The sequence below is a fragment of the Sapajus apella genome, unplaced genomic scaffold, assembly GCF_009761245.1.
Source record: "Sapajus apella isolate SASKATOON/1434 unplaced genomic scaffold, GSC_monkey_1.0 scaffold71, whole genome shotgun sequence".
Taxonomy (NCBI): domain Eukaryota; kingdom Metazoa; phylum Chordata; class Mammalia; order Primates; family Cebidae; genus Sapajus; species Sapajus apella.
Genome location: NW_022437011.1, coordinates 8206305 through 8232138, shown reverse-complemented (window position 1 = coordinate 8232138; position 25834 = coordinate 8206305). Strand labels below are relative to the sequence as shown.

The window sequence follows — 25834 nt, the reverse complement described above, 5'->3', positions numbered from 1 at the left end:
ACAAGCCTTCAGCATAACTGAAGAATGAAAAAATAAAACACTGTCCTTTCCTTCTTTTACCATGAAAATGTTAGCTTCTGCTTGTGAATGACTGTATGTATAAAGAAGAATGGAAGCACTTTCCTATATATCAGTGTACCCATATACAGACGAGAGAGACAGAGAGACAGAGGGAAAGAGAGAGACAGAGAGTGAGAGAGAGAGAGAGAGAGGGAAGAGACCCATAGGTAGGTATGAGCCCTTACTTAATATTTATTAATTTAATAAAACTCATATCCAAGTACTTGACTTGCAAACCATACACTACTTTCAAGCAGTAGAGGATGATATACCTTAATATTCACTTTCTTTATTTTTATTTTTTGAGACAGAGTCTCATTCTGTGTCCCAGGCAGAATGCAGTAGCACGATCTCGGCTCACTGCAACCTCCGCCTCCTGGATTCCAGCAATTCTCCTGCCTCAGCCTCCTCAGTAGCTGGGATTACAGATGTGTGCCATCACACCTGGCTAATTTGTTTTTGTATTTTGAGTAGAGACGCCATTTCATCATTTTAGCCAGTATGGTCTCAAACACCTAACCTCGTGATCTGCACGCCTCAGCCTCCCAAGAAGTGTTGGGGTTACAGGTGTGAGCCACCACTCCTGGTCAATACTCACTTTAAAACATTGGAAATAAAAATTATTCCATTACCACTTAATGGATATGGAGCTTTCCTTTTGGAGTGATAAATTTCTGGACCTAGACAGTGATCATAGTTTCACAACACTGTAAATGTACTAAATGCCACAGAATTGTACATTTTAAAACAGTAAGTTTTACATTAAGTGTATTTTACTACAATTTTTAAAAAAGTGATTCCAGGTAAACAAAAGGGCTATTCTCTTAAAAAGAGAGGAGAGAGTTTTAATTAAGCTATTTTCTAAATATGCAAGAGGTGTTAACAATCAGGCTTTCCTTAAGGGTAGCATAGAGACCTAAGAGCCAAGCAGGCCACCTATGCTTGCCTCCAATTGATACCTGCTAGAGACTACTTCAGGGCATTTTCGAGTTAAAAAATTAAAGCTCATTTTCTTTTTTCTTCCTACTAACCTGTAAGCATTGACTTAAACTACCTCCCCACAATAAGAAGAGAACAGACACAGCCCTGAGGTGCTGCTGTTGCTTCACAGGCAGGATTTGGCCAGGAGCCTTGACACCTGCATGACTGCAAGGAACTAGCATGGGTAGCTCATGTTTCACTCCTAAAGTTACCCTTTAAAAATAAATATACAGATGAATGAAAAATAATTTGGACAGTCGTTCATTTTCCTTCAAATGATTAAATTCCAAATCCTTATAAGAAAGTAATGAGAAACTGATCTCAACCCAGTTTTTAGGGCAAGAAGTTTCCTGTTGGCTCTGTCTTTATTTTAAATTAGGCACTGTAATTAAAACATTCATTTCTACACATTTATTTATTTATTTATTTATTTAGATGGAGTGGTGCTTTGTCACCCAGACTGGAGTCCAGCTGGTGAGATCTCAGCTCACTGCAACCTTCGCCTTCCAGGTTCAGGTGATTCTCTTGCCTCAGCCTCCTGAGTCGCTAGGATTATAGGTATGCATCATCAAGCCCAGCTTATTTTTGTATTATTTTTAGTAGAGATGGGGATTTCACCATGTTGGCCAGGCTGGTCTCAGACTCCTGACCTCAAGTGATCTGCCTGCCTTGGCCTCCCAAAGTGCTGGGATTATAGGCATGAGCCCCTGTGCCTGTCCCATTTCTACACCTTTAAATCATATCCTAGAAGACCCAAACAGAAACATAGCCGCATGACTGCTATAGTCACAGAAATTTCCCCAACCTGTATGAAACAAAATACTCTCTGAATTTGAATTTCATGTGTTCAGCTTTGCTACTCTAAGAGTATCAGCATTCAGTGGGTTTCTTTTACAGCATGTAAAACCTGGTCTATTTTGTAAGACCCATTTACATTCACGCTGCCTTTGACATGAAGTTGTTTTTAAATAATTCAGACACTATGATGATTTACACCAGATATCCATATAAGATTCTCACCTGGTTATCTTGGGAATGCTGGTCAACTAACAGAACAAACCATCAACCGTGTGAAATTTGCATTTACAGGCCTTCTCTTCTGTATGGACATTTCATCTCCCTCCCTATCTCTGAACACTAGGGATTAACAATCTGCACTTGTTGGGGAGGGAAAGAAGTCAGATGAAATGTATATGTCATGTTTTGTCTGGCACTGTTATATCTGAAATGACTCCATTTTAGGATGTGAGTTCCTTAAAATAGCGATTTCAATTCTTTATATAGAATACACACAGTATGTAGCACACAGTAGTTTCCTATATATAATTTTTAAAAATCATTAAGGATTTCATATCTGTATTTCATATTCTAGCTTGAGTTAATAGCTGTTTGGGGAAAAAAATGACTAGCACCATAAATCATACTTTGGTGACCAAAATTAGTCAAAAAGACTGTATTATACTGATTTTGATATTGTTTCAAATTTGGATTAGGGAGACAACTTGATGTTAATTTACATTTAACACAGGTTCTACTTTAGCAACAATATATGCATATCAGATAAGGAACAAAGGAAATCAGATACTCTTATGATGAAATCCATCAAATTTTCCAGGTAAGGCTTAAAAAGATGAAATTAGGGAGAAAAAAACCTTTTATGGCCACATCAAATAATGAAAATTAACCCAGCCTAAAGGGAAAATATCATAGAAAATGATGAATTGAAAATAGGGTAATGGTAGCTTGCACACATAGCCTTAATTATAGTATTCACTATTACCAATACTGTAATTCATTAACCTTGCCTCTTATAGGCCTAGTAGAGGCTTGACTACTACATAAACTAAATAGATAATTGAATTTAAAATATTCCCCACCAGATCTATTTTAACATGTCTTTAAATTAGGCTGTATTATCAGTTTTTGATTTGCCCAATTGTTCAGGTGCCTTTTAAAAGCTGATAAAGTTATTAAAATATACACATTTGCCCAATGAGCAGTAAAAGCCCATCCATAGAGGACAATTTAAGCACATCTCAGAAATACTCCTTCCCTGGGACACGTGAATGTTTTTTAACATTCGAAATAAAGGAGGGTGAAAGAGTAAACCAAGTCTGCCCCTGAAGCAACTCACCTCTCCTGAGGCCTGCGGCCAGCTGCCTTTCTGTTTTTCCAGCACAGTCCCTGCTGCAAGGCCAGTGTCTGAGATCCTCACTGTGTTTGGGGTGGAGCTGGCAGTAGTGATCACAGCTGCCGAAGCCACCATGCCCTGGCCAACTTGTTCCAGTGTTTTTCCTGCCTCTTTGTTTTCGGCTCCACCCAACTCTGGGGCCAAAGGTGTCTGACCTGTGGCTGTAGCATACGGAGTGAAAGAGGCAGGTGTGTCCCCACCTACAGGCTCATCCTGCACCACCAGAGTCCTGCCGTTTTCTTTGGTGTAAGTGGCAAAGCGAATGTTGCGGTTAATCTGGGGGACAAATGTAGACGGTGGCTGCTTTGCTCTCTGATCCAGCCCTGGCTCTCCACTGGCATTCCCTCCTTTCCAGGGCCCTCGGCTTGCCTCACCTCCATCGCTCCCATTACTGTCTACTTCACCCCTGTCTCCTTTTAATTTCTTTGATGCAGGGTCACACCCAGAGTCCGAAGCACATTTCCTCCTCCGGCCATCTTTCCCCTCTATGCTTTCTCTCTTCTTCTTTCCTTTGGAAGATTTTACTGCTTTTAACGTACCCCCCTACAAAACAAAATTCAAAAATGATTTATTACAAGGAACCTTTCATCCTGTGAATACCATATACCATTAGCTCTTTCCCATCTCTAGAAGTAGACAAAGCAGGCATAGGCTGCCAAGTTCCAATGGCAGTTCTAAAACATTCCCTGTGTTAAATGCTCTAACCTTTCTGTGACTTGATTTATACACATACATTCAAGATAACAGTTACTAGAAGATAACTCACTCGGCAAACTTTCTGTTAAATAAAACATATTACTCCCTTAAATGGACTTGAGGGTTTAACAATTTGTTGAGTTTCTTTCCGAAAACAGACTGCTAGAGCTAGGCTGGGAGTTCATTTACTCCTTGATGAAATAACTCACTTTATTACATATTTATCTCCTTGTTTGAAAGAAACTTGCATATTAAGTACTGAAATAGAAAATCTCCTCTAACCAGAAGTCACTAAACCAACATTTGTGAGTCTGTAACCAAAGGAAAAGTGAACCTGGTTTGGATTGCTCATCTAGACACTGTAAAAACTCAATCCCCAGACCTTATTTCAAAGCATTAGATGGAGGAAAGGGAAAAAAGCAGGCTACCACTGGCCAAACAGGCAAATCTAGTATTTCTTCTAGTAATTTCAGACTATCTCATGAAATCTTACTTTGTCTTACTTGAGAGGTCAGACAACCTAGGATGATACAGGATTAGAAGGGGCAATTCCCTTATCTGAATAAACTCCCTAAGAAGAATGAAGGGAGTGGGGCATGGGATGCAGCTAACGTTCTCTTGAGCAATCTTTGAGCAGCGAGATTACAGCTAAAATATTTTTTAGACTGCATTCCACCATTAAACAGGTATTCACTTTAGCATTATTTGGGTAACTTTCAGATGGTTTCATTTAGAAACTTGTGTGGGACACAAGTGACACACAGTTATTTAGTCCTTAATATTTACCAACTTAGTATTCTTTTTTTTTTTTTTTTTTTTTTTAAGATGGAGCCTTGCTCTGTTGCGTCTGCTGGAGTACAGTGGTGTGATCTTGGCTCACTGCAACCTACACCTACCGGGTTGAAGCAATTCTCCTGCTTCAGCCTCCCGAGCAGCTGGGACTACAGGTGTATGCCACACACCCAGCTAATTTTTTGTATTTTTAGTAGAGATGGGGTTTTACCATATTAGCCAGGCTGGTCTTGAACTCCTGACCTCATGATCCACCCGCCTCAGCCTCTCCAAGTGCTGGGATTACGGGTATGAGCCGCCATGCCTGGCCAGTTAACGTACTTTTACGCCCTTCAATACTTATAGATTTTTCACAGATCTGTATCTTTTTTGTAATCATTATCATAGCTGTTACAATAGAAACTCAAAAAATTTTTAAATTTCTTCTTGCCAGTTATAGTTCCTGTATTTTTCATTTTTGCTACCTTCATTACCATCTATTCTCCTTTAATTTCCTTCTATAAAACTCTTAAACAGGCTGGGCATGGTGGCTCATGCCTGTAATCCCAGCATGTTGGGAGGCCAAGGTGGGTGGATCACCTGAAGTCAGGAGTTCAAGACCAGCCTGGCCAACATGGTGGAAACCTGTCTCTACTAAAAATACAAAATTAGCCAGATGTGGTGGTACATGCCTGTAATCCCAGCTACTGGAGTGGCTGATGAAAACCGCTTGAATCCAGGAGGCGAAGGTTGCAGTGAGCTGAGACTATGCCACCACATTGGCTAATTTTTGTATTTTTTCAGTAGAGACAAGGTTTCGCCATGCTGGCCAGGCTGGTCTTGAACTCCTGACCTCAGGTGATCCACCCACCTCGGCTTCCCAAAGTGCTGGGATTACAGGCATGAGCCACTGCGCCTGGCCTCTAAACCTTTCATTCAAGAACTGTTTCTGTTTGCTAAGTGTTGTTTTCTTTTGATTTTGTTTTGTTTTGTTTTGAGACAGAGTTTCGCTCGTCACCCAGGATGAGGTGCAATGGCATGATCTTGGCTCACTATAACCTCTACCTCCTGTGTTCACGCAATTTTCCTGCCTCAGCCTCCAGAATAGTTGGGATTACAAGTGTTTACCACTACACCCAGCTAATTTTTGTATTTTCAGTAGAGACAGGGTTTCACCATGTTGGGCAGGCTGGTCTTTAACTCCTGACCTCAAGTTATCCACCTGTCTCGGCTTCCCAAAGTGCTGGGATTACAGACGTGAGCCACCGTGCCTGGCTCCCTCTTTTGATTTTTCTTTAATCTCTATTACCACCCCGTTTTCACTGTTGTAAATCACGATCAGTGAACTCTGTTCTTTCTTTCTTGTTCATTCACTGATACTTACATTTAAAGGAGATAAGGTGATCATGGATCTCTAAAAAGGGTTACTATAAAACTTAGCAGAACTATCAAAAATAATTGTACTTTGCTAACAAAGAAAACAGTAATATGCTAACACCAAAAAAGGAAGAACCAACATCTGCTGCTAAAAACCAAAGATCGCCATGCGCAGTGGCTCACACCTATAATCCTGGCACTTTGGGAGGCCAAGGTGGGCAGATCACAAGGTCAGGAGTGCAAGAACAGCATGGCCAATATGGTGAAACCCCGTCTCTACTAAAAAATACAAAAACTAGCTGGATGTGGTGGCATGCACCTGTAGTCCCAGCTACTTGGGAGGCTGAGGCAGAAGAATCAATTGAACCCGGGAGGTGGAGGTTGCAGTGAGCTGAGATCGCACCACGGCACTCAAGCTTGGGCAACAGAGTGAGAGTCCATTACAAAAACAAAAACAAACGAACAAAAAAAAAAACCATCACCAAAGACCCCACCTATAACTCATCCAGCCAACTTGCAGAGCCTGGCTCACAGCAACCTACTACTAGTCCCTAAACAACTTATATGTAAGTCCTACTTACAGTGAGCTACTAATGTGAGTTAGCAGCCTATAACATTGAGACCAGTACTCCCCAGTTGTATTTGGCCAGCTGAACAGTACCTGACATACAATATGTGCTTAATGAAGGAATGAAATAAGGAAAGGAACAAAAACAGGTGTCCCAATACGCAAAGTAGCAGGTGTTTTCGGCTATGCAAACACAGCCAAGAGACTTACCCTGTTCATGGTAGTATTTATTACATGTAGTAAACAGTTTTTAAACTTAACCCTGGCCAGGTGCAGTGGATCATGCCTGTAATCCCAGCACTTTGGGGAGGCTCTGAGACCAGACTGGGCAAGATAGCAAGACCCTGTCTCTTAAAAAAACAAAACCCAAAAACCCTAATTCTCTTTTCCTACTCTGATCTTGTTTTAGCAAGTCAGAATGACTGAATAAAGATGAGGAAGGACTATATACTTAGGAAGGGTGGCCAAGACAGCAGTATTACAGAGGTGCTAAGATACTGTGAGGAATAGGTGGAAAGCTGGTCAACTGAAAGAAATTCACACAGAATTACTTGATTGGTTCAGGCAGAGATTTTTCTTTTTTGAGACAGAGTCTCCCTCTGTCCCCCAGGTTGGAATGCAATGGCACCATCTCAGCTCACTAGAACCTCCACCTCCTGGGTTCAAGCAATTCTCCGGCCTTAGCCTCCCAAGAAGCTGGGATTACAGGCACCCGCCATCATGCCCGGCTAATTTCTTTTTTTTTGTATTTTTGTAGAGACGGGGTTTTACCATGTTGGCCAGGTTGGTCTCAAACTCCAGACCTCAGGTGATCCACCTGCCTCAGCCTCTCCAAGTGCTGGGATTACAGGTGTGGGCCACCATGCCTGGACCAAAGATTTTTAATGTATTTTTTTTGGGTTATATTAATTCTGAATAAACCAAAAGTTGGCCTGGTTCAAAAAAATTATGGAGTAATCAATCCACTGTGGGCTGAGCACTGAACCAGGCACCAGCTTGAACTGATTCTACTTGGGAATACATAATTTCAGACTTCCTTGGAACTCAACTGCCACTGAATGGAAAAAAAAAATGGTGGACATAGTTTCTCCTTCATTTCTTGTTACTGGGTAGGTCACAAGTATTACTACTGCTTATTGCACTTTTAACTGACTACATCTTTCAAATATACCTGTCCTGACAGAATATAGGCAGAAAATCGCCTTGCATTTTAAAAGAACTAGGGAACATGTCATGATTAAAAGGGTGTGCTCAAACTAGGTCTCTTTTTTGAGAATATCCCCCCTTAATTAGACAGACTGTGGAGAAAGTAAAAAAATGCACAGTGGCTAAAGCTGAACAATTCAAAAGGCATCCGTGGAGAACACATATATAAGGGATCCACACAGCAAGATAATGCAAGCTCATGAGTCGGCTCAGAAACACAATCCATTACTATACCTCACTTTGAGGCGTTGAATTATCCATCAGCATCACATGGATTAGTCTGGGATCTACCGACTTGATCTCACCACTCTACAGTAGAAGGTAAAAAAGGTGTTTAATGACTTGTCCATAAAAAATAATCATGCAATTTCCTAATTAATATAATTATCTCTTTATTGTTTTGACTCACCTACTAGAATGAAAGCTCCATGACAGCAGAGATCTCTACTGCCTCATTTACTGCTACAACAGGTATAGAATATGGTAAGCATTCAAATATTTGTTAAATAAATGAAGAAAGAGTTGAATTAATGTCAAAGTATGTCTTTTAGGGATGTTAATTTCGAATCCTGTTCTCTAAAACCTTCCTATTCTGTATATCATGAAACAAAAAACCTTCAGAACCAACAATCATTAAAAGAATCACTCTAGGGCTGGGCACAGTGGCTCACACCTGTAATCCCAGCACTTTGGGAGGCTGAGATGGGTGGATCACCTGAGGTCAGGAGTTCGAGACCAGCCTGGCTAACATGGTGAAACCCAGTTTCTGCTAAAAATACAAAAAATTAGCTAAGAATACAAAAAATTAGCCAAGTGTGGTGGTGCATGCCTGTAATCTCAGCTACTCGGGAGGCTGAGGCAGGAGAATCACTTGAACCTGAGAGGCAGAGGATGCAGTGAGCTGAGATTGTGCCATCACACCCCAGCTTGGGTAACAAAAACAAAAGTCCATCTCAAAAAAAAAAATCACTCTAGGCCAAGCATGGTAGCTCATGCCTGTAACCCCAGTACTTTGCGGGGCTGAGGTGGGTGGATCATGAGGTGAAGATCCTGGTCAACAAGGTGAAACCCTATCTCTATTAAAAACACAAAAAGTTAGCTGGGTGTGGTGGCATGTGCCTGTATTCCCAACTACTCAGGAGGCTGAGGCAGGAGAATTGTTTGAACCTGGAGACGGAGGTTGCAGTGAGCCGAGATCATGCCATTGCACTCCAGCCTGGGCAACAGAGTGAAACTCTGTCTCAAAAAAAGAATTAAAACTTGGTGGGGGCAATTTGATAGAAAACGTCAAATTTATTGTGCATATTCTTTGATCTAACAATTATACATATAAATTTATTCCAATAAATAATGTAAAAACATGTTCATGGATGTTCACCATGACATTATATGTATTAGTGAAAATATTGGCAATTATTTAAATATCTTATCAATTTTAGATTAGTCATGATATATACATGTAGTAGAAAAGAATGAATCTATTTCAAAGGATGAGACAGATCCTTACATTTACATACAAAAATGCTCATTATATACAATTAAGTAAAAAAGATAAATTATATATGTATTATATGATCTTGTTAATAAAGTAACTTATATAATTATTTACCATATAAATTTTATATCATATATATCATATAAATTATATACCATATAAATCATATATGTCATATAAATATAATATATAAATCTTCTGGCCAGGTGCAGTGGTTCATGCCTGTAATCCAGCGCTTTGGGAGGCTGAAGTGGGCAGATCACTTGAGCTCAGGAGTTTGAGACCAGCCAGGCAACATAGCAAGACCCCTTCTCTACAAAAAATAAAAAAATTAGCTGGGTATGGTGGCACATGCCTGTAGTCCCAGCTACTCCAGAGGCTGAGGTGGAAGAATTGCTTGAGCCCAAGAGGTGGAGGTTACAGTGAGCTGTGATCTGCACTCCAGCCTGGGTGGCAGAGTGAGACCCTGTCTCAAAAAACCAAACACACACACACACACACACACACACACACACAATTATGAAGTAATACACTGTATGCTGAGCACTAAACTAGGCATCGTCTCGAATTGATTCTACTTGGGAATACAGAATTTCACACTCCCTTGGAGCTCACTGCACCAAATGGGAAAACAATAAATGTAGATGTAGCTTCTTCATTTCTTGTTACTGGGTAGCTCATATATATATATTTTCACATATTTTTATACATACATACACATATAGAAAATATTTAGAAGAATATGCCAAACTCTTAATGGTGGCATTAAGGGGAGTGACTTAGCATAGGGGAAGGGGTGGCCTTCAGTATCTACTTCATATACATGTGTATTGTTTGAAATTTGTCAATGAGAATTTATTACTTTAATAATTTATAAAGATATACATAAAAAGCACTTATGCTTACATTATATGTTATTGCTAAGGGCAAGTCTGAAATTAAAGTTGTCATAAATACATATTTGTTTCTCTCAAAATACTTATCTACTATTTTTAGTCAACAAAAAACAACTATCCTAAACAATTATCCAGGTATCTCTAGATGTTATGGTCTTACTGTTTATTAAAAATAATTCTTTTTTTCAGCATCTAGGGCACAGCAGCAGAAATAATACAGAGGCACATGCTAACTGCCTAGTCTTTTAACTACTAACCTTTATGAATATGATGAAATACTACTACTATTATACATTGTGGATTATTTGACAGATTTCAGAGCACTTTCAAATACTTTATCTCAGGACCCAAAACAGTGTTTTAAGGTCAGTGGGGGTTTACATATTTACCTCTAATTTATAAATGAGAACAGTGAAGTTAAGAAAGTTCAATAGTCTTTACAGGGGTTATACAACTATTAATTAATAGACCCAGAGATGAAACCCAAGTCATCTTATACAAAATGAAGTGCTCACCTATCTAAACCATTCTCTTTAAGGGGATGGATGGACCTTAGACAGAATAACAGAGTCTCACCTCAGTTAAAGACACCTCCATAAGACGAGTGATGGAGTCTTGATGGCTCACAACACCACAGAGCCATCCTTCTTCCCCCTCTGGCTGGTATACTTTGACCCTGTGACCTTGAACACTGTAGGGACCTAAAAGTGAGATCAGTCAGTATTGAATATTTTTGGCTAAGCTATATTTCATAATTGTTTCTAAAAGCCAAAGGAAAATTAGATAATGTAAGTATTTGGCACTTTTGGTCCCCTTTTATAGAATTGAACAAATGAGCATTTCCAGATTTAACAAATTCAGCAATTTAAAAACAAAACATGAATGGTTTCTTCCAGTAGTCTTTGTAAATTCTTCATTTATTTGAAAATTCCTTAGAATTTCCCAGCCCTCTAATTCCCCCTTGTTTTAATCTTCCAGTTCTGAAAGTATCATAGGAAGGGAAAGGAAACTTTCAAATAAAAGACTACAGCAGTATGAAAATGTAGTTAGATACCTGACTTGTACATGAAAAAAGTGGGAGGCCACTAAGTTGAATATGCTATTATGTTACATTATGTTATGTTATATATGACCGCTTACATTCTGGTATCTGACTTTCAATAACAGTGAGTGGAGAGTTCAATTTATGAGGTTTCCAGCCTTCTGCACTAATAATAGTCTGAACAAATATAGCACCTGTCTTCCTAGGAACACAGAGTTTCAAATATATTACTTTATCAGCAGGTAACGTTACCCTGCAATTTAAGCTGTCCTCCAAGGACAGTTTCTCTCTCCCACATATCCTTGTACGTTTGAGACTATATAGCTAAATCGTTACCAATTTTAGAATATTCTCTCTCAGAGCTATAATTAAGCTTTTGTAACTTTTCTATAAATTTTATATATATACATATATATATATAACTCCCTACACCTCTCCTGTCCACTCAATTTTCTTTTCTGCTACCAATTTTCCTCATACTCTTTCTTCCACCATATCTTTCCTTGATAATATTTAACATCATTTTATCCTGACACCTTCCTTCCTCAATAGGTCAGTTTTTCTATATTTACCTGTTTAGATTTATTCTGACAAAAGAGAAACAAGGAAACTATTTCCCTGAAAATAACGATTATTATGAAATCAAGAAAGGAAGGGGAGTGAAATGTGCAATATAAATGAAGCCAATACCTTTTATGTAGACTCTTGGGCAAAACTTGCATCTAAACTTGAAAGTTAATAATTCTTTTTATTCTTAAAAATAACATGCTTTTAATGTCAATGAGTCTGTGGATACATTATTTTATACTCTGCACTCTAAGCTGTGATTTGTTAGTGTTAAGTCTTTAGAGCTTGAGAAACTTGCAGACTGTAAGTTCAACAAAAGCAAAGATTTTCTAATTCATTGCCATATCCCCAATGCCTTAACACTGTCTAGTACACGGCAATACTTAAGAAATAAAAAAACGGCCGGCACAGTGGCTCACACTTGTAATCTCAGCACTTTGGGACGCTCAGATCACCTGAGGTCAGCAGTTCAAGACCAACCTGGCCAACATGGTGAAACCCTGTCTCTAAAAAATAAATAAATAAATAAATAAACTAAAACTCAACTCACAATAAAACTGTATATCATGAAATGCAGAATGAAGAGGAAACACTGATCTGAATGAGATCCTGTTTTTGCTCTAAGAGCATCTTTAAGGGGATGGATGGACCTTAGACAGAATAACAGTCTCATCTGAGTTACAGATACCTCCATAAGACAAGCGATGGAAAGAGAATGAGATTTCTATTCTACAGATCCAGCAAACTGGAGAAATTCTTTATTTTTATTACTATTTTTTAAATCCTTCATGTGGCATCTGACTCTACCCACAAAAAGAAAATAAGTACCAATGTTTAAGGTTGCGTGGTGACCCACTCAACAGAGATCATTCACCTGAATCAGAGTTCAGGGACAGAAGACTATCTGTTCTTACCTCGGCTGAATATCTCTTGTAGCTTTTGGTCACTGATCAAAGCATTAACTGTTTCTCTCAGTGCAGTATGTTCCAAAAGAATCTGGTTTTGGCTATCTGTTCCCATCTGGTAAAGATAAAAGAAAACAATTGAATGTTAAAATGAATAGCAAACATCTAATCAGCTGAGAAAAATCGTACCCTAAGGAGCTGTATATCAACGTTTGCCAAACAATATCTGTAGAACTTTAGTTTCAGGCTAGATGTGGTGGTCATGCCTGTAATCTTAGTACTTTGGGAGGCCAAGGCAGGAGGATTACTTGAGCCCAGGAGTTTGAGGCTGCAGTGAGCTATGGCTGCACCACTGCATTCCCACCTGGGTGATAGAGCGAGACCTGTCTCTTGAACAGCAAAAAAAGAGAAGAACTCTAGTCTCATGAGATTTCTGCAAAAATTAAGGATGCCAGAATCAATTAGGATTAGGAAATATTATGTATCTTTCTATATACAACAGCATATTAAAGGCTCTGAGAAGTCATATTGGAAAGAAACTTATTTAGGCCAGTGTTTCTCATACTTATTTGACCACAAAACATTTTATTCCTTGTAAATCTTTTTGCTTATTTCAGTATTTATCCAACATTTACTAAGTGCTTTCTCATAAAGGACTAGGATTATAAATATGAATAAAACAAGGTTACTGAGAGGAAATGAGGCCTAATGAGTGGGGGAAGACATATCAAAAAAGAAATCATCATTAATATCTCCCAGAACACAGTTTAGGAAATAACTGCTCTTGTCTGTCTCAATAAGAGAGTAAAACACTTAGGTGTCTCATTTTTTCCTGCAGACAGTAACCCTTACAGTGAGAAATAAATATATTTTCCTAAATTCTAAAACTGTAACTCAGATGCTGGTTTGTTTCAACTTTAACTTAACTTTAACTTGTCCCTTTTCTTATAACTACAGTACTTCATGCTGCTTAGAACCAGTCCAAACTCCTGGATGTCAATAATGTATAGGGCCCCTTGGACTCAAGTTACAGAAACAGCCACCTCAGAGAAGCCACCTCTTCTGAAAGGACTAAGAATTGTGGTCTAAAGTCTTGGGTGGTTTTAGGGTGGGGTAGGGCTGTGTAGAAGAAGAAGCCTCAGCCACCAAAAGTACTTTTCAAGGGAGCAAAAAAAAATCCCTTAAAATGCACAGAGAGGTTGGGAATGGTAGCTTATGCCTATAATCCCAGCACTTTGGGAAAGCAAGGCAGGCAGGTCACTTGAGGCCAGCAGTTTGAGAAGAGCCTGCGCAACATGGCGAAACCCTATCTCTAGTAAGACTACAAAAATTACCCAGGTGTGGTGGCATGCACCCTTGATCCCAGCTAGTTAGGAGACTGAGGCACAAGAATCACTTAAAACCAGGAGGTGGAGGAAAAATGCCAGGAATGGTGGCTCATGCCTGTAATCCCAGCACTTTGGGAGGCCGAGGTGAGTGGATCACCTGAAGTCAGGCGTTCGAGACTACCCTGACCAACATGGTGAAACCCTATCTCTACTAAAAATACAAAAATTATCTAGGTGTGGTGGCACATGCCTGTAATCCCAGCTACTTGGGAGGCTGAGGCAGGGGAACTGCTTGAATACAGGAGGCAGAGGTTTCAGTGAGCCGAGGTCCCGGCATTGCACTCCAGCCTGGGCAACAAGAACAAAACTCTGTCTCAAACAAATAAAATAAAAAATAAAAAAGGCACAGCATATTTATGGGAGGAAGTAATAAAAGAAATGCTAATATGTTCCCATCCAGTAAAAGAAAAGGAGAAACACCTATATTTTATCAACAAAGAAATTAGCAATGAGAGAAATAATAGGCTCAAGACTAGAGCAAGTGTTAAATACCTGAAACAGATGCAACCCACTGGCATCTGACAGGAACCGAAGCTCTCGATCCAGAAGATATTCCACTGGAACCACAGAACCCAAGCCCAGTTTATCTACTAGGGGAGTAAAAGTCTGTGAAGTACAATAAAAAGAAATTGATTAGAACTTGGGAATAAAAAAATAGCAATTCAAACAAATCTCTAACTTCAGAGAAAGAATTATTGTATCTTTCATTGCAGTAAATATAGATAAGCTAAAGCATAAGTCCTTGGAAACATTCCCAACCTAGCATCTGCCCCTCAAATAGTCATGTGAAGCTAACGAATGCAGAAAGTCAGCTCAATATTCTTCTTGGCTAAAAAGGACAAGAGGAATTAGAAATTCTCCTAATTCGGCCTAGGGATCTGGCTAATCTTGTCAGGCTTCAAGGGAGCTAAATTATAATAAATTCCCAGAATAAACAGTTATACTGTTATCATCTATAGAACTCTTGAAATCTTTCTGAAATTTATAAAATAATTAACAGTATAAATATGCATTGTTAATTCATATTACCATTTCATAGATAAATAGCCTATAAAAAAGTTAAGCAGAGACCCCATATCCACTTACAAAAGAGCTTCTCCTAAAAGTTTAAGTGGAAAGTGGCCTTAAAAACAAATGAAAGGGCTGGGCGCAGTGGCTCACCTGAGGCCAGGAGTTCGAGAACAGCCTGGCCAACATGGTGAAACCCTGTCTCTACTAAATACACAAAAATTAGCAGGGCATGGTGGTGCGTGCTTGTAATTCCAGCTACTCGGGAGGATGAGGCATGAGAATCACTTGAACCAAGGAGGCAGAGATTGCAGTGAGCCAAGGTCACCCTGCTGTACTCCAGTCTGGGCGACAGGGCGTGACACCGTCTCAAAAAAACAACAAAAAAAAAAACCAAAAAACAAAGTTTAGTAAGTGATGATATATACTACCAATAGATAAAATATATTTGTTTTGAATATTATTTATTTAATTTGGTTAGCCACATGATAATTAGGATTTTTTAGAAGTTACCATTTATGCCTATACTTTGCTAACAGAACAGACAGAAACAAATGGATACTCTCACAATTAAATTTTATAACACACAGCTGGGCACAGTGGCTCATGCCTATAATCCTAGCACTTTAGGAGGCTGAAGCAGGTGGACTGCTTGAGCCCAGGAGTTCAAGACCAGCCTAGGCAACATGGTGAGCAACCATCTCTACAAAAAAATACAAAAATTAGACTGGGGGCAGTGCTGTGGGCCTGTGGTTCCAGTTACTCAGAAGGCTGAGGTGTGAGGATGTCTTGTTTTTTTTTGGAGACAGAGTCTTGCTCTGTCGCCAGGAGCCAGGTTAGAGTGCAGTGGCGGCAATCTTGGCCCATTGCAACCTCCGCTTCCCGGGTTCAAGCAATTCTCCTGCCTCAGCCTCCCGAGTAGCTGGGACTACAGGCAAGAGCCACCACGCCCAGCTAATTTTCATATTTTTTAGTAGAGACGGGGTTTCACCATGTTGGCCAGGATGGTCTTGATCTCTTGACCTCGTGATTTGCCTGCCTCAGCCTCCCAAAGTGCTGGGATTATAGGCGTGAGCCACCGCGCCCGGCCGAGGATGTCTTGTCTGGGGGTCAGAGGTTGCAGTGAGCTGTGACTGCACCACTGCATTCCAGCCTGGGTGACAGAGCCAGAACCTGTCTCAAAAATATAAAATAATAAAACAAAATAAATTTTATAATGCTATTTTGTTTTACTCCATAATTGAAAAAAAACTTTAAAGATTACAAATAATATTTCAAAAGCTTACTTTAGCCGGGCGCGGTGGCTCACGCCTGTAATCCCAGCACTTTGGGAGGCCGAGGCGGGTGGATCATGAGGTCAAGAGATCGAGACCACCCTGGTCAACATGGTGAAACCCCGTCTCTACTAAAAATACAAAAAATTAGCTGGGCATGGTGGCGTGTGCCTGTAATCCCAGCGACTCAGGAGGCTGAGGCAGGAGAATTGCCTGAACCCAGGAGACGGAGGTTGCGGTGAGCCGAGATCGTGCCATTGCACTCCAGCCTGAGTAACAAGAGCGAAACACCGTCTCAAAAAAAAAAAAAAAAAAAAAAAAATAAGATTAAAGGTGAAAGAATTCTTTTCGTTGTTTTTGTGACAGCGGTCTCACTATGTTACCCAGGCTGGATGCAGTGGCACAATCATGGCTCACCGTAGACTTGATCTCCTGGGCTCAAGCCATCTTTCCACCTCAGCTCCACAAGTAGCTGGGACCACAGACATGTGCCACCAGACCTGGCTAATTTTCGTATTTTTTGTAGAGATGGGGTTTTGCCATGTTGCCCAGGCTGGTCTCAAACTCCTGAGCTTAAGTGATCTTCCCACCTTAGCCTCCCAAAGTGCTAGGATTACAAGGCATGAGCAACTGTGTCCAGCCAAAAAAAAATTCTTTCATATCAAATATCATCTAATATAAAACATTTTGGAGGACAAGGGAGAAAAGACTGCTCCTAATTTTTACATTAGTAACTTCAGAATAAATAAATTAGTTAAGGACAAACTATGTAGCTCTTACACACACTCTGTCCCTAACACATAGTTATATTATAGGAGTAAAGCTCAGATATGTTCCCACCCAGTGAAAGCCACTCACCAGGGCCGGCCATTGTCCAATGGAGACTCGAGTGCCCTGGAGAAGGACTGGGTCCTCACGGGGTGCCCATACAAGAGATCCTTCCAGCAGAAGCACAATAACTTCTTCAGCATGAACTTTTACCCAGGAGTGTTGCTTCCAGTTACAGCCATCAAATTCTACAAAGATCTGCAAAAAGAGATAAAAAGCAGTTTGGAAGTCACACTTGGAAAAATCTCACAAAATACTTATACATGCACATAAACCCCATTGTTCTGAACAACTGACTAGGAATAATTCTAAATTGTGTTTAAGTTCTTCTAATGGATATCAATAAAAACTGATCTTCAGAGCCAGGAAGCTGGTCTCAGCCCCATTCTGAAAAGGAGGGATAGAGTTAAGGAGGCATGAACTATCTAGTCATTCAGTAATTTTTAGTCATGTCTCTACTGAAATTTGCAACTCTTAGTTTCTAATTCATATCTACACATACTAGCTGAGGGCTTACCATATATAAGGTAATATGCTAGGTTCAGGAATACAGAGAGGAATCTGGTACACTTCTTGGTCTCAAAGAGCTCATAATCCAATAGGAAGAAATTTTTAGTACTTCTATTGAAATGACTACGAATGTTTATTTTTTGAATAGATGATGCATGTATACAGCAAAAATTCAAAAAGATAAACGCTGAAAAACATTGCTCTCCTACTCTTGTGTGTGGATTCTACTGATTGACTGACTGATTGAGACAAGGTCTCACTCTCTCAACAAGCTTGAGTGAAATGGTGTGATAGCTCACTGCAACCTCCGTATGCTCAAATGATCCTCCTGCCTCAGCCTCCCAAGTAGCTGGGACTACTGGCATGTGCCACCACGTCCAGCTAATTTTTGTATTTTTTGTAGAGACACAGTTACACCATGTTGCCCAGGCTGACGTTGAACTCCTGAACAAGGGATCTGCCTACCTCGGTGTCACAAAGTACTGGGATTACAGGCATGAGCCACCACGCCCATCCTTTTATAAATTTAAAATTACATTAAAATTAAATATTTTGGTAGAGATAGGGTCTTCCTATGTTCAGGCCAGTCTTGAACTCCTAGGCTCACCTGATCCTTCCATCTGGGCCTCCCAAAGTGTTGAGATTATAGGAGTGAGCCACCACACCCAGCTCTGCATGTGGATTCTTAAATTCAAGTGTCAGCAGTAAGCTCACATCTGCTGGTTGAGACTAGCTGTAGTCACAACAATGCTTTTTGTTTCTTCCCTGAACAGATATTCCACTTCTTGGGATATACTTAAGTAGATACTCTATTTATATAGTTCTGAAAGCAGATCACATCAAAATGAAGCTACATTTTTCTAATCAATATTATGCTTAGATTTGACTTTTTTTTAAAAAAAACAGGATCTCACTTTGTTGCCCAAGCTGAGTGCTGCGGCACAATCATGGCTCACTACAGCGTCAACTTCCTGGGCTCAAGAAATTCTCCTGCTTCAGCCTCCTGGGTAGCTGAGACTACAGGCGCACACCACCTCATCCCCCTAATTTTTGATTATTTATAGAGACAGGGTCTCACTATGTTGCTCAAGCTGGTCTCGAACTCCTGGACTCAAGCGATCTTCCCACCTTGGCCTCACAAAGTGCTGGGATTACAGGTGTGAACTACCCTTCCTGGCCCCAGCTTTGACTTTCTATATAAATTCTGACTTCTGAACATGAGTCAACACAGCATCAAAAGCTACATATGCGGCCGGGTGCGGGGGCTCACACTTTGGGAGAGCGAGGCAGGTGGATCACGGGGTCAGGAGTTCAAGACCAGTCTGGCCAAGATGGTAAAACCCTGTTTCTACTAAAAATACAAAAATTAGCCTAGCATGGTGGCAGCTGCCTGTAATCCAAGTTCCTCGGGAGGCTGAGGCAGAGAATTGCTTGAACCCAGGAGGCGGAGGTTGCAGGAGGCGGAGGTTGCAGTAAGCTGAGATGGCATCACTGCACTCCAGCCTGGGTGACAGAGACTCCATCTAAAAATAAAAAATAAAAATGCTACATAATATAGATTATCACTATTTATAACAGATATGCCCAAGTGCCTAATATATAGCTGGTCACAAAATGGCCAGGGTATTTATTTATGTCCCCTCAATCAACAAAGGATTTCTGTTGGCTTTTGGGAAACACACTGGCACGATCTTGGATCACTGCAAACTCCGCCTTCCGGGTTCAGGCGATTCTCCTGCCACAGCCTCCCGAGTGGTTGGGACTATAGATGTGCACCACCATACCCAGCTAATTTTTACATTTTTTGTAGAGATGGGATTTTGCCATGTTGGCCAGGCTGGTCTCGAATTCCCGGCTTCAACTGATCCACCCGCCTTGGCCTCCCAAAGTGCTGGGATTATACGCATGAGGCACTGCGTCTGGCCTGTGTGACATATGTAATTAATAAAAATCAAATTCAGGCCAGGCACCGTGGATCACCTGAGGTCAGGAGTTCAAGACCAGCCTGGTCAACATGGTGAAATCCCATCTCTACTAAAAATACAAAAATTAGCCAGGTGTGGTGGCTTGCGCCTGTAGGTCCCAGCTACTCAGGAAGCTGAGGCAGGAGAATTGCTTGAACCTGGGAGACAGAGGCTGCAGTGAGCCGAGGTCATGCCACTGCACTCCAGTTTGAAGCAAGGCTCTGTCTCCAAAAAAAAAAAATCACATTCATTAAAATTGTTATGTGTATTTTACCACAGTGAAAAAAATTAAGAAAAATATTACTGAATTCACAATAGCTTTTATTGATATATATGTTCTCATGTAACCAACATTAAGAATTATAATATGAAAATTCAGGAAATTTGTACTTGAAAAGTATAGAACCATAGCTCAGTAGCCTACCATTTAGCTTAATCTCTTCACAGGCAACAAATACTTGTAAACTGAAGTGCATTGCTGAAAAGTTATCACAGAAGTTAAATTCATTATTAAGGTCTAGCTTTATTATCTATAATACTCCAAGTAAGCTTCACTTCTACTTAATAAAAAGATGTAGATGAGGCCAGGTGTGGTGGTTCAGGCCTGTAAACCCAGCACTTTGAGAGGCCGAGGCGGGCGGATCACAAGGTCAGATGTGCAAGACCAGCCTGGCCAACCTGGTGAAACTCTGTCTCTACTAAAAATACAAAAATTAGCTGGACGTGGTGGTGGGCACCTGTAGTCCCAGCTACTCGGTAGGCTGGGGCAGGAGAATTGCTTGAACCCAGAAGGCAGAGGTTGCAATGAGCCAAGATTCCGCCACTGCACTCCAGCCTGGGCGATAGAGCAAGACTCTGTCTCAAAACAAACAAACAAACAAACAAACAAGATGAGGATGCAAGGCTCAGAAAGGAGAAGAATGATTTTTACAAAGAAAAAAGCAGGCCGGAACACTGAACTGCACCATATTTAATACATAAATAGGTTCATTCATAGATACATACATGTTGTAGGGGAATAAGACAGTCCCTGCCTTCAAGTAACTTGCAACTGGAAAGAGAGAGAGATGTATTCAAACTCATATTTAAGTGCAGACTCAGGCACCAAGAAAGGCAGCATAATGTACAAAGCTTGGAGCTCATGTTCCAAGAGGCCTGAATTAGTGTCTCAGTTCTACTCTCTTGCAAAACTTGGACTGGGGGTGGTGGCTCATGCCTGTAATCCCAGAACTTTGGGAGACCAAGGCAGGCGGATCACCTGAGGTCAGGAGTTCAAGACCAGCCTGACCAACACAGAAAAACCCCATCTCTACTAAAAATAGAAAATTAGTTGAGTGCTACTAAAGAGTCCTAAGACCAAAGTAAAAGAAAAAGAAAAAGAAAAAAAAAAAAATACAAAATTAGCTGGGCGTGGTAGCACATGCCTGTAATCCCAGATACTCGAGAGGCTGAGGCAGGAGAATCGTTTGAACCCAGGAGGCAGAGGTTGCAGTGAGCCGATATCGCACCATTGCACTCCCTGCTTCGCAACAAGAGCGAAACTCCATCTTAAAACAAAACAAAACAAAACAAACAAACAAAAAAAACTTGGACAACTTACTTTACTCTCCTCAAACCTTAGTTTCCTCTTTTGTGATATGACACACCTTTCTTACCTCACGGATTGGCTGTGAAAATTAAAATAAACAGATTCGAAAGCACTTTGGTCCATTGTAAAGCACTATTGGGGCAGTAATATGTCATAGGATAAATAGAAATAGGGTAAAATAAAGTATGGTGGGTATTCAAAGGCATAAGATCAGTTCAGATGTGCAGAGAACTGATAGAGGGTGAGGACAACAAAAGCCCCAGTTAAGTTCTACGATGGCCAGGAACTACTTAACACACTTGGGGAGGAAGCAGTGGTAAATGAGGCAAAAAAAAAAAAAAGGCTAAGAGTACATATGGAAGACCTTGAACACTTGGATAGAAGATTAGGGCTTCATCTAGCTGCCAAAAGGAAGTGTGGGTGTGTGTATGCAACTATCATTAAAAGGTTTTGTGTGTGTGTTTGCGGTGGGGCAGTAGGGAGTGTTCTTACATGACCCAGAGTTGGGGGTAGTAACATGAGGAAGGAAGTCACTTGTGCTTGTGAGAATACAAGAGCCGTATCCCTAAAGAATTTATTTATTTGAGACAGAGTCAGCTGCCCAGGCTGGAGTGCAGTGGCCGGATCTCGGCTCACCACAATCTCCGCCTCCGAGGTTCAAGCAATTCTGTGCCTCAGCCTCCCAAGTAGCTGGGATTACAGGCATGCACCACCATGCCCGGCTAATTTTTGTATTTTTAAGAGACGGGGTTTCACCATGTTGGCCAGGCTGGTCTCGAACTCCTGAACTCAAGTGATCCACCTGCCTTGGCCTCCCAAAGTGCTGGGATTACAAGCATAAGCCACTGTGCCTGGCCTAAAAAAAGTATTTATAATTTTTTTTTAAAGGAAAGAATTACCTTTGGGGTTAGGTTGGAAGACAAATTATGAAGGGAAAAAATTGGAAGCAGGGAGACCAATTACAAAGCATGAATAACGCTTTTAAAAGACCTAAGCCAATAAGAATACTGTATGACTGGAAAGTATTATTTGAGAATTTAGAGATAAAAACAGGATATGGTGATGATTGTGAGATCGTAAAGGAAATCAAAGATAATTTTCCAAGGTTCCTAAAATTTCCAATTTTTCTACTTATACTCCAAACAAAATGTGAACTCTGTTAAAAAAATTTTTACACAACTGTGGGATATCTTGTCAAAGTGGGGGAAGACGCATGAGTAGAATACTCTGTTTTCAAATAAAAAAGTTTTCCCTTTACAGTTTATTTCTCAAGAGATAGCTTTCTACCAATTATCCCCAAATTTTTCTACTTTCTAACATCCTGAATAAATTAAATGTGAAGTACATGGGAACAACAGAAATAATCTGAATAAAAACTCCAGCACTTATAGTGCTTTCAGGAGCTGGGGAATCACAAAGATGCAAGTTTGCATCCCACCTCTCCCACTTCTTAACTGTGTAGCTTGGAGCAAGTTACTTTAGCTTTTTGAGCCTCACTTCTTTTGCCTATAAATAGGGACAATGAAGACCTCTAAGGATTGCCTGTAGGTTTACAGGAAATAAAGACTTAAAATGCATAGCAGAATATGGGCTCCAGATAAATGCTTATTCCTTTAGCAAACTCAGGTTAGAGTAAAAATTGGGGTGACTTTTCAAAAACTGATACATATCGAGAATCTTAAATATGTACATACTCAGTATCTATCATACCACTCTAGATCATAATCCTAGTAAATAACCCTAAAGGGCCAGGTGCTGTAGCCCACACCTGTAATCCCAGTACTCTTTGAGGCTGAGGTGGGAGGATCACCTGAGGTCTGGAGACCAGCCTGGCCAACATGGTGAAACCCTGTCTCTACTAAAAATACAAAATTAGCTGGGCGTGGTAGCGCATGCCTGTAATCCCAGCTACTCAGGAGGCTGAGACAGGAGAACTGCTTGAACCCGGGGGGTGGAGGTTGTGATGACCTGAGATTTCGCTACTGTACTCCAGCCTGGGCAATAAGAGCGAAACTCCATCTCAATTTTAAAAAAAAAAAAAAAAAGGAATAATAATAATTATTATAAAAAACCCTAAACAGGCTGGGTGCCGTGGCTCATGCCTGTAATCCCAGCACCTTGGGAGGCCAGGGCGGGTGGATCACAAGGTCAGAAGTTCAAGAGCAGCCTGGCCAATATGGCAAAACCCGTCTCTACTAGAAATACAAAAGTTAGTCGGGCGTGGTGGCACGAGCCTGTAATCCAGCTACTTGGGAGGCTGAGACGGCAGTGAGCTGAGATTGTGCCACTGCTTTTCAGCTGGGGCAACAAGAGCAAGACTCTGTCTCAAAAAAACAAAAAAAACCCCTAAACATTAAAATGGTTTTATTCACAAAAATGCTCACCATAGCATTATAGATAAAGCCTAAAATCTGAAACAACTTTAATAGCCAACAAAGGGAAGAGTTAAATTACTTAGCCAAAAAACTTTACATTCATAAAATTACATTCAAATTCCTTGCAGAGCATTTATTGTTTTCTTTTGGGTTATGCAAGTAATACAACAGTTACCTGTGGAAAATACAGAAAAGCACGAAGAAAATTAAAACCACCTATATATTGAAGAATTTTTAGTAAAAAAGAAAAATAACAGACGGGGCATGGTGGCTTACACCTGTAATCCCAGCACTCTGGGAGGCGAAGGTGTGCAGATCACGTATGGTCAGGTGTTTGAGAACAGCTTGATCAACGTGGCAAAATACCATCTCTACTTAAAATTCAAAAAGTAGCCGGGCATGGTAGGTAGCACCTGCAATCCCAGCTACTCAGGAGGCTAAGGGAGGAAAATGACTTGAAGTCAGGAGGCGGAAACTGCAGTAAGCCAAGATCGTGCCACTGCACTCCAGCCTGGGCGACAGAGTGAGACTCTGTCTCAAAAAAAAAAAAAAAAAAACCAAAAAACAAAAACCCCAGAAAATATCTGCCACATTAAATGAAAAAGCATAACTCAAAATTAAAACTACAGTATGAGACCAGGCACGGCGGCTCACACCTGTAATCCCAGCACTTTGGGACACTGAGGCAGGTGGATCACCTGAGGTCAGAAGTTCAAGATCAACCTGGCCAACATGGTGAAATCCTGTCTCTACTAAAAATATAAAAAAATCAGGTGCGGTGGCGGGCACCTGTAATCCCAGCTACGAGGGAGGCTGAGGCAGGTGAATCACTTCAACCCAGGTGTAGGTTGCAGTGAGCCAAGATCATGCCACTGCACTCCAGCCTGGGCAACAAGGGTGAAACTCTATCTCAAAAAGAAAAAAATAAATAAAAATAAAAATGCAGTATGAATTCAACTATACTTAAAAAAAATCCTAAAAACAGCTTAGATTACATATCAAAATATAATGAGTACCTTATAATGGATTTTAAGACTACAAGGTCTAGCTTTTTTCTTAATATTATTAGAATAATTTCTACATTTTGTATAATAGGCATGCTTTACTTCAAAATCAGAAAAACAAAACACCAAATGCTTCAAATTTAAGAAAACAACCTAGATGCAAATCACAAAACCAAAGACCAGTGTATCCTCGATTGGAGTTCCAATATCAAGATGACTCCAGTATCAAGATGAGTCCATATCCATAAAAATATGTAAAAGAAAAAATTTAAAGATTATAAATATAACAGGGTGACAAAGTAGAAATTCCATAATAAATCAGAAGTGAACATCAGCCTAACAGGGGCTTCAAAATGTTCTACTTTTTTTAGACAGAGTGGTCAGGGAATCGAAAAGGAAAAAACAGAAAAATTCACGTTTCCTGATCTCCATGAATTTACAATCTAGTACAGTAGATAAGCAAGTGTAGAGAAGGGAAAATTTCCCTCTACCTTCTGAGGGTTAAGTGACTGAAATAAACTGACAGTGAGCAGTTTAAGAGAAGAAAAAGTATACAAATTTGTTACATGTACAGGGCATCACAAGAAAGAAAAATAAACACCCAGAACCCAGTAAGACTGAGAAGCTTTCTTATTCTATAGAAATTATAGAAATAATTTTTACATAATTATAGTATAAAATTATAGAAATAATTATATATCTATATTTCTTATAGGCAACTTAGGGGAGAGTAAACCATATACATTATTCATTTAAGATTGTGTGTATGTGTATGTGTATAACTCCTGGGCTCAAGTGATCCTCCCTGTACGTACACACCACTGCACCCAGCTTAGTAAATGATTCTTGGGAAAGAAAAAAAAATCAGTCGGCCCTCAGAAGAACAGGTGACAGCTAAGGTTGTCTGTCTGCATGTGGTATAGGCCTCCAGTCTCATCTCCTATAACAGAAATTAATCTTCCCTGGTTGATGAGCTTACCAGGGAAGGTATTCATGACAATCGAGTTTCTTCTCTTTTTTTTTTTTTTTTTTTTTTTTTTTTTTGCTGGAGTGCAGTGGTGCAATCCTGGCTCACTGCAACCTCTGCCCTCCCCCTTTTCCCGCCCTTCTTTTTGTTGGGCGTTTTGTTGGGGTGGCGGG

At 40.3% G+C, this 25834-nt stretch overlaps 1 protein-coding gene across 2 annotated transcripts in view; it reads right to left on the bottom strand.

Annotated features, from left to right (window-relative positions):
• Positions 1 to 25834, bottom strand: part of KDM3B (lysine demethylase 3B) — a 77193-nt gene that overhangs the window by 41906 nt on the left and 9453 nt on the right. Inside the window, exons 2-7 of one of the 2 annotated variants that reach the window (XM_032250397.1) lie at positions 17284 to 17451; positions 14636 to 14749; positions 12765 to 12870; positions 10818 to 10942; positions 8085 to 8159; positions 3176 to 3775 (exon numbers count right to left, since the gene is read on the bottom strand). In XM_032250397.1, the coding sequence (XP_032106288.1) occupies positions 3176 to 3775; positions 8085 to 8159; positions 10818 to 10942; positions 12765 to 12870; positions 14636 to 14749; positions 17284 to 17451 (1188 nt within the window). The remainder of the gene's footprint in view (positions 1 to 3175; positions 3776 to 8084; positions 8160 to 10817; positions 10943 to 12764; positions 12871 to 14635; positions 14750 to 17283; positions 17452 to 25834) is intronic. The other variant, XM_032250398.1, reaches the window with a different exon arrangement.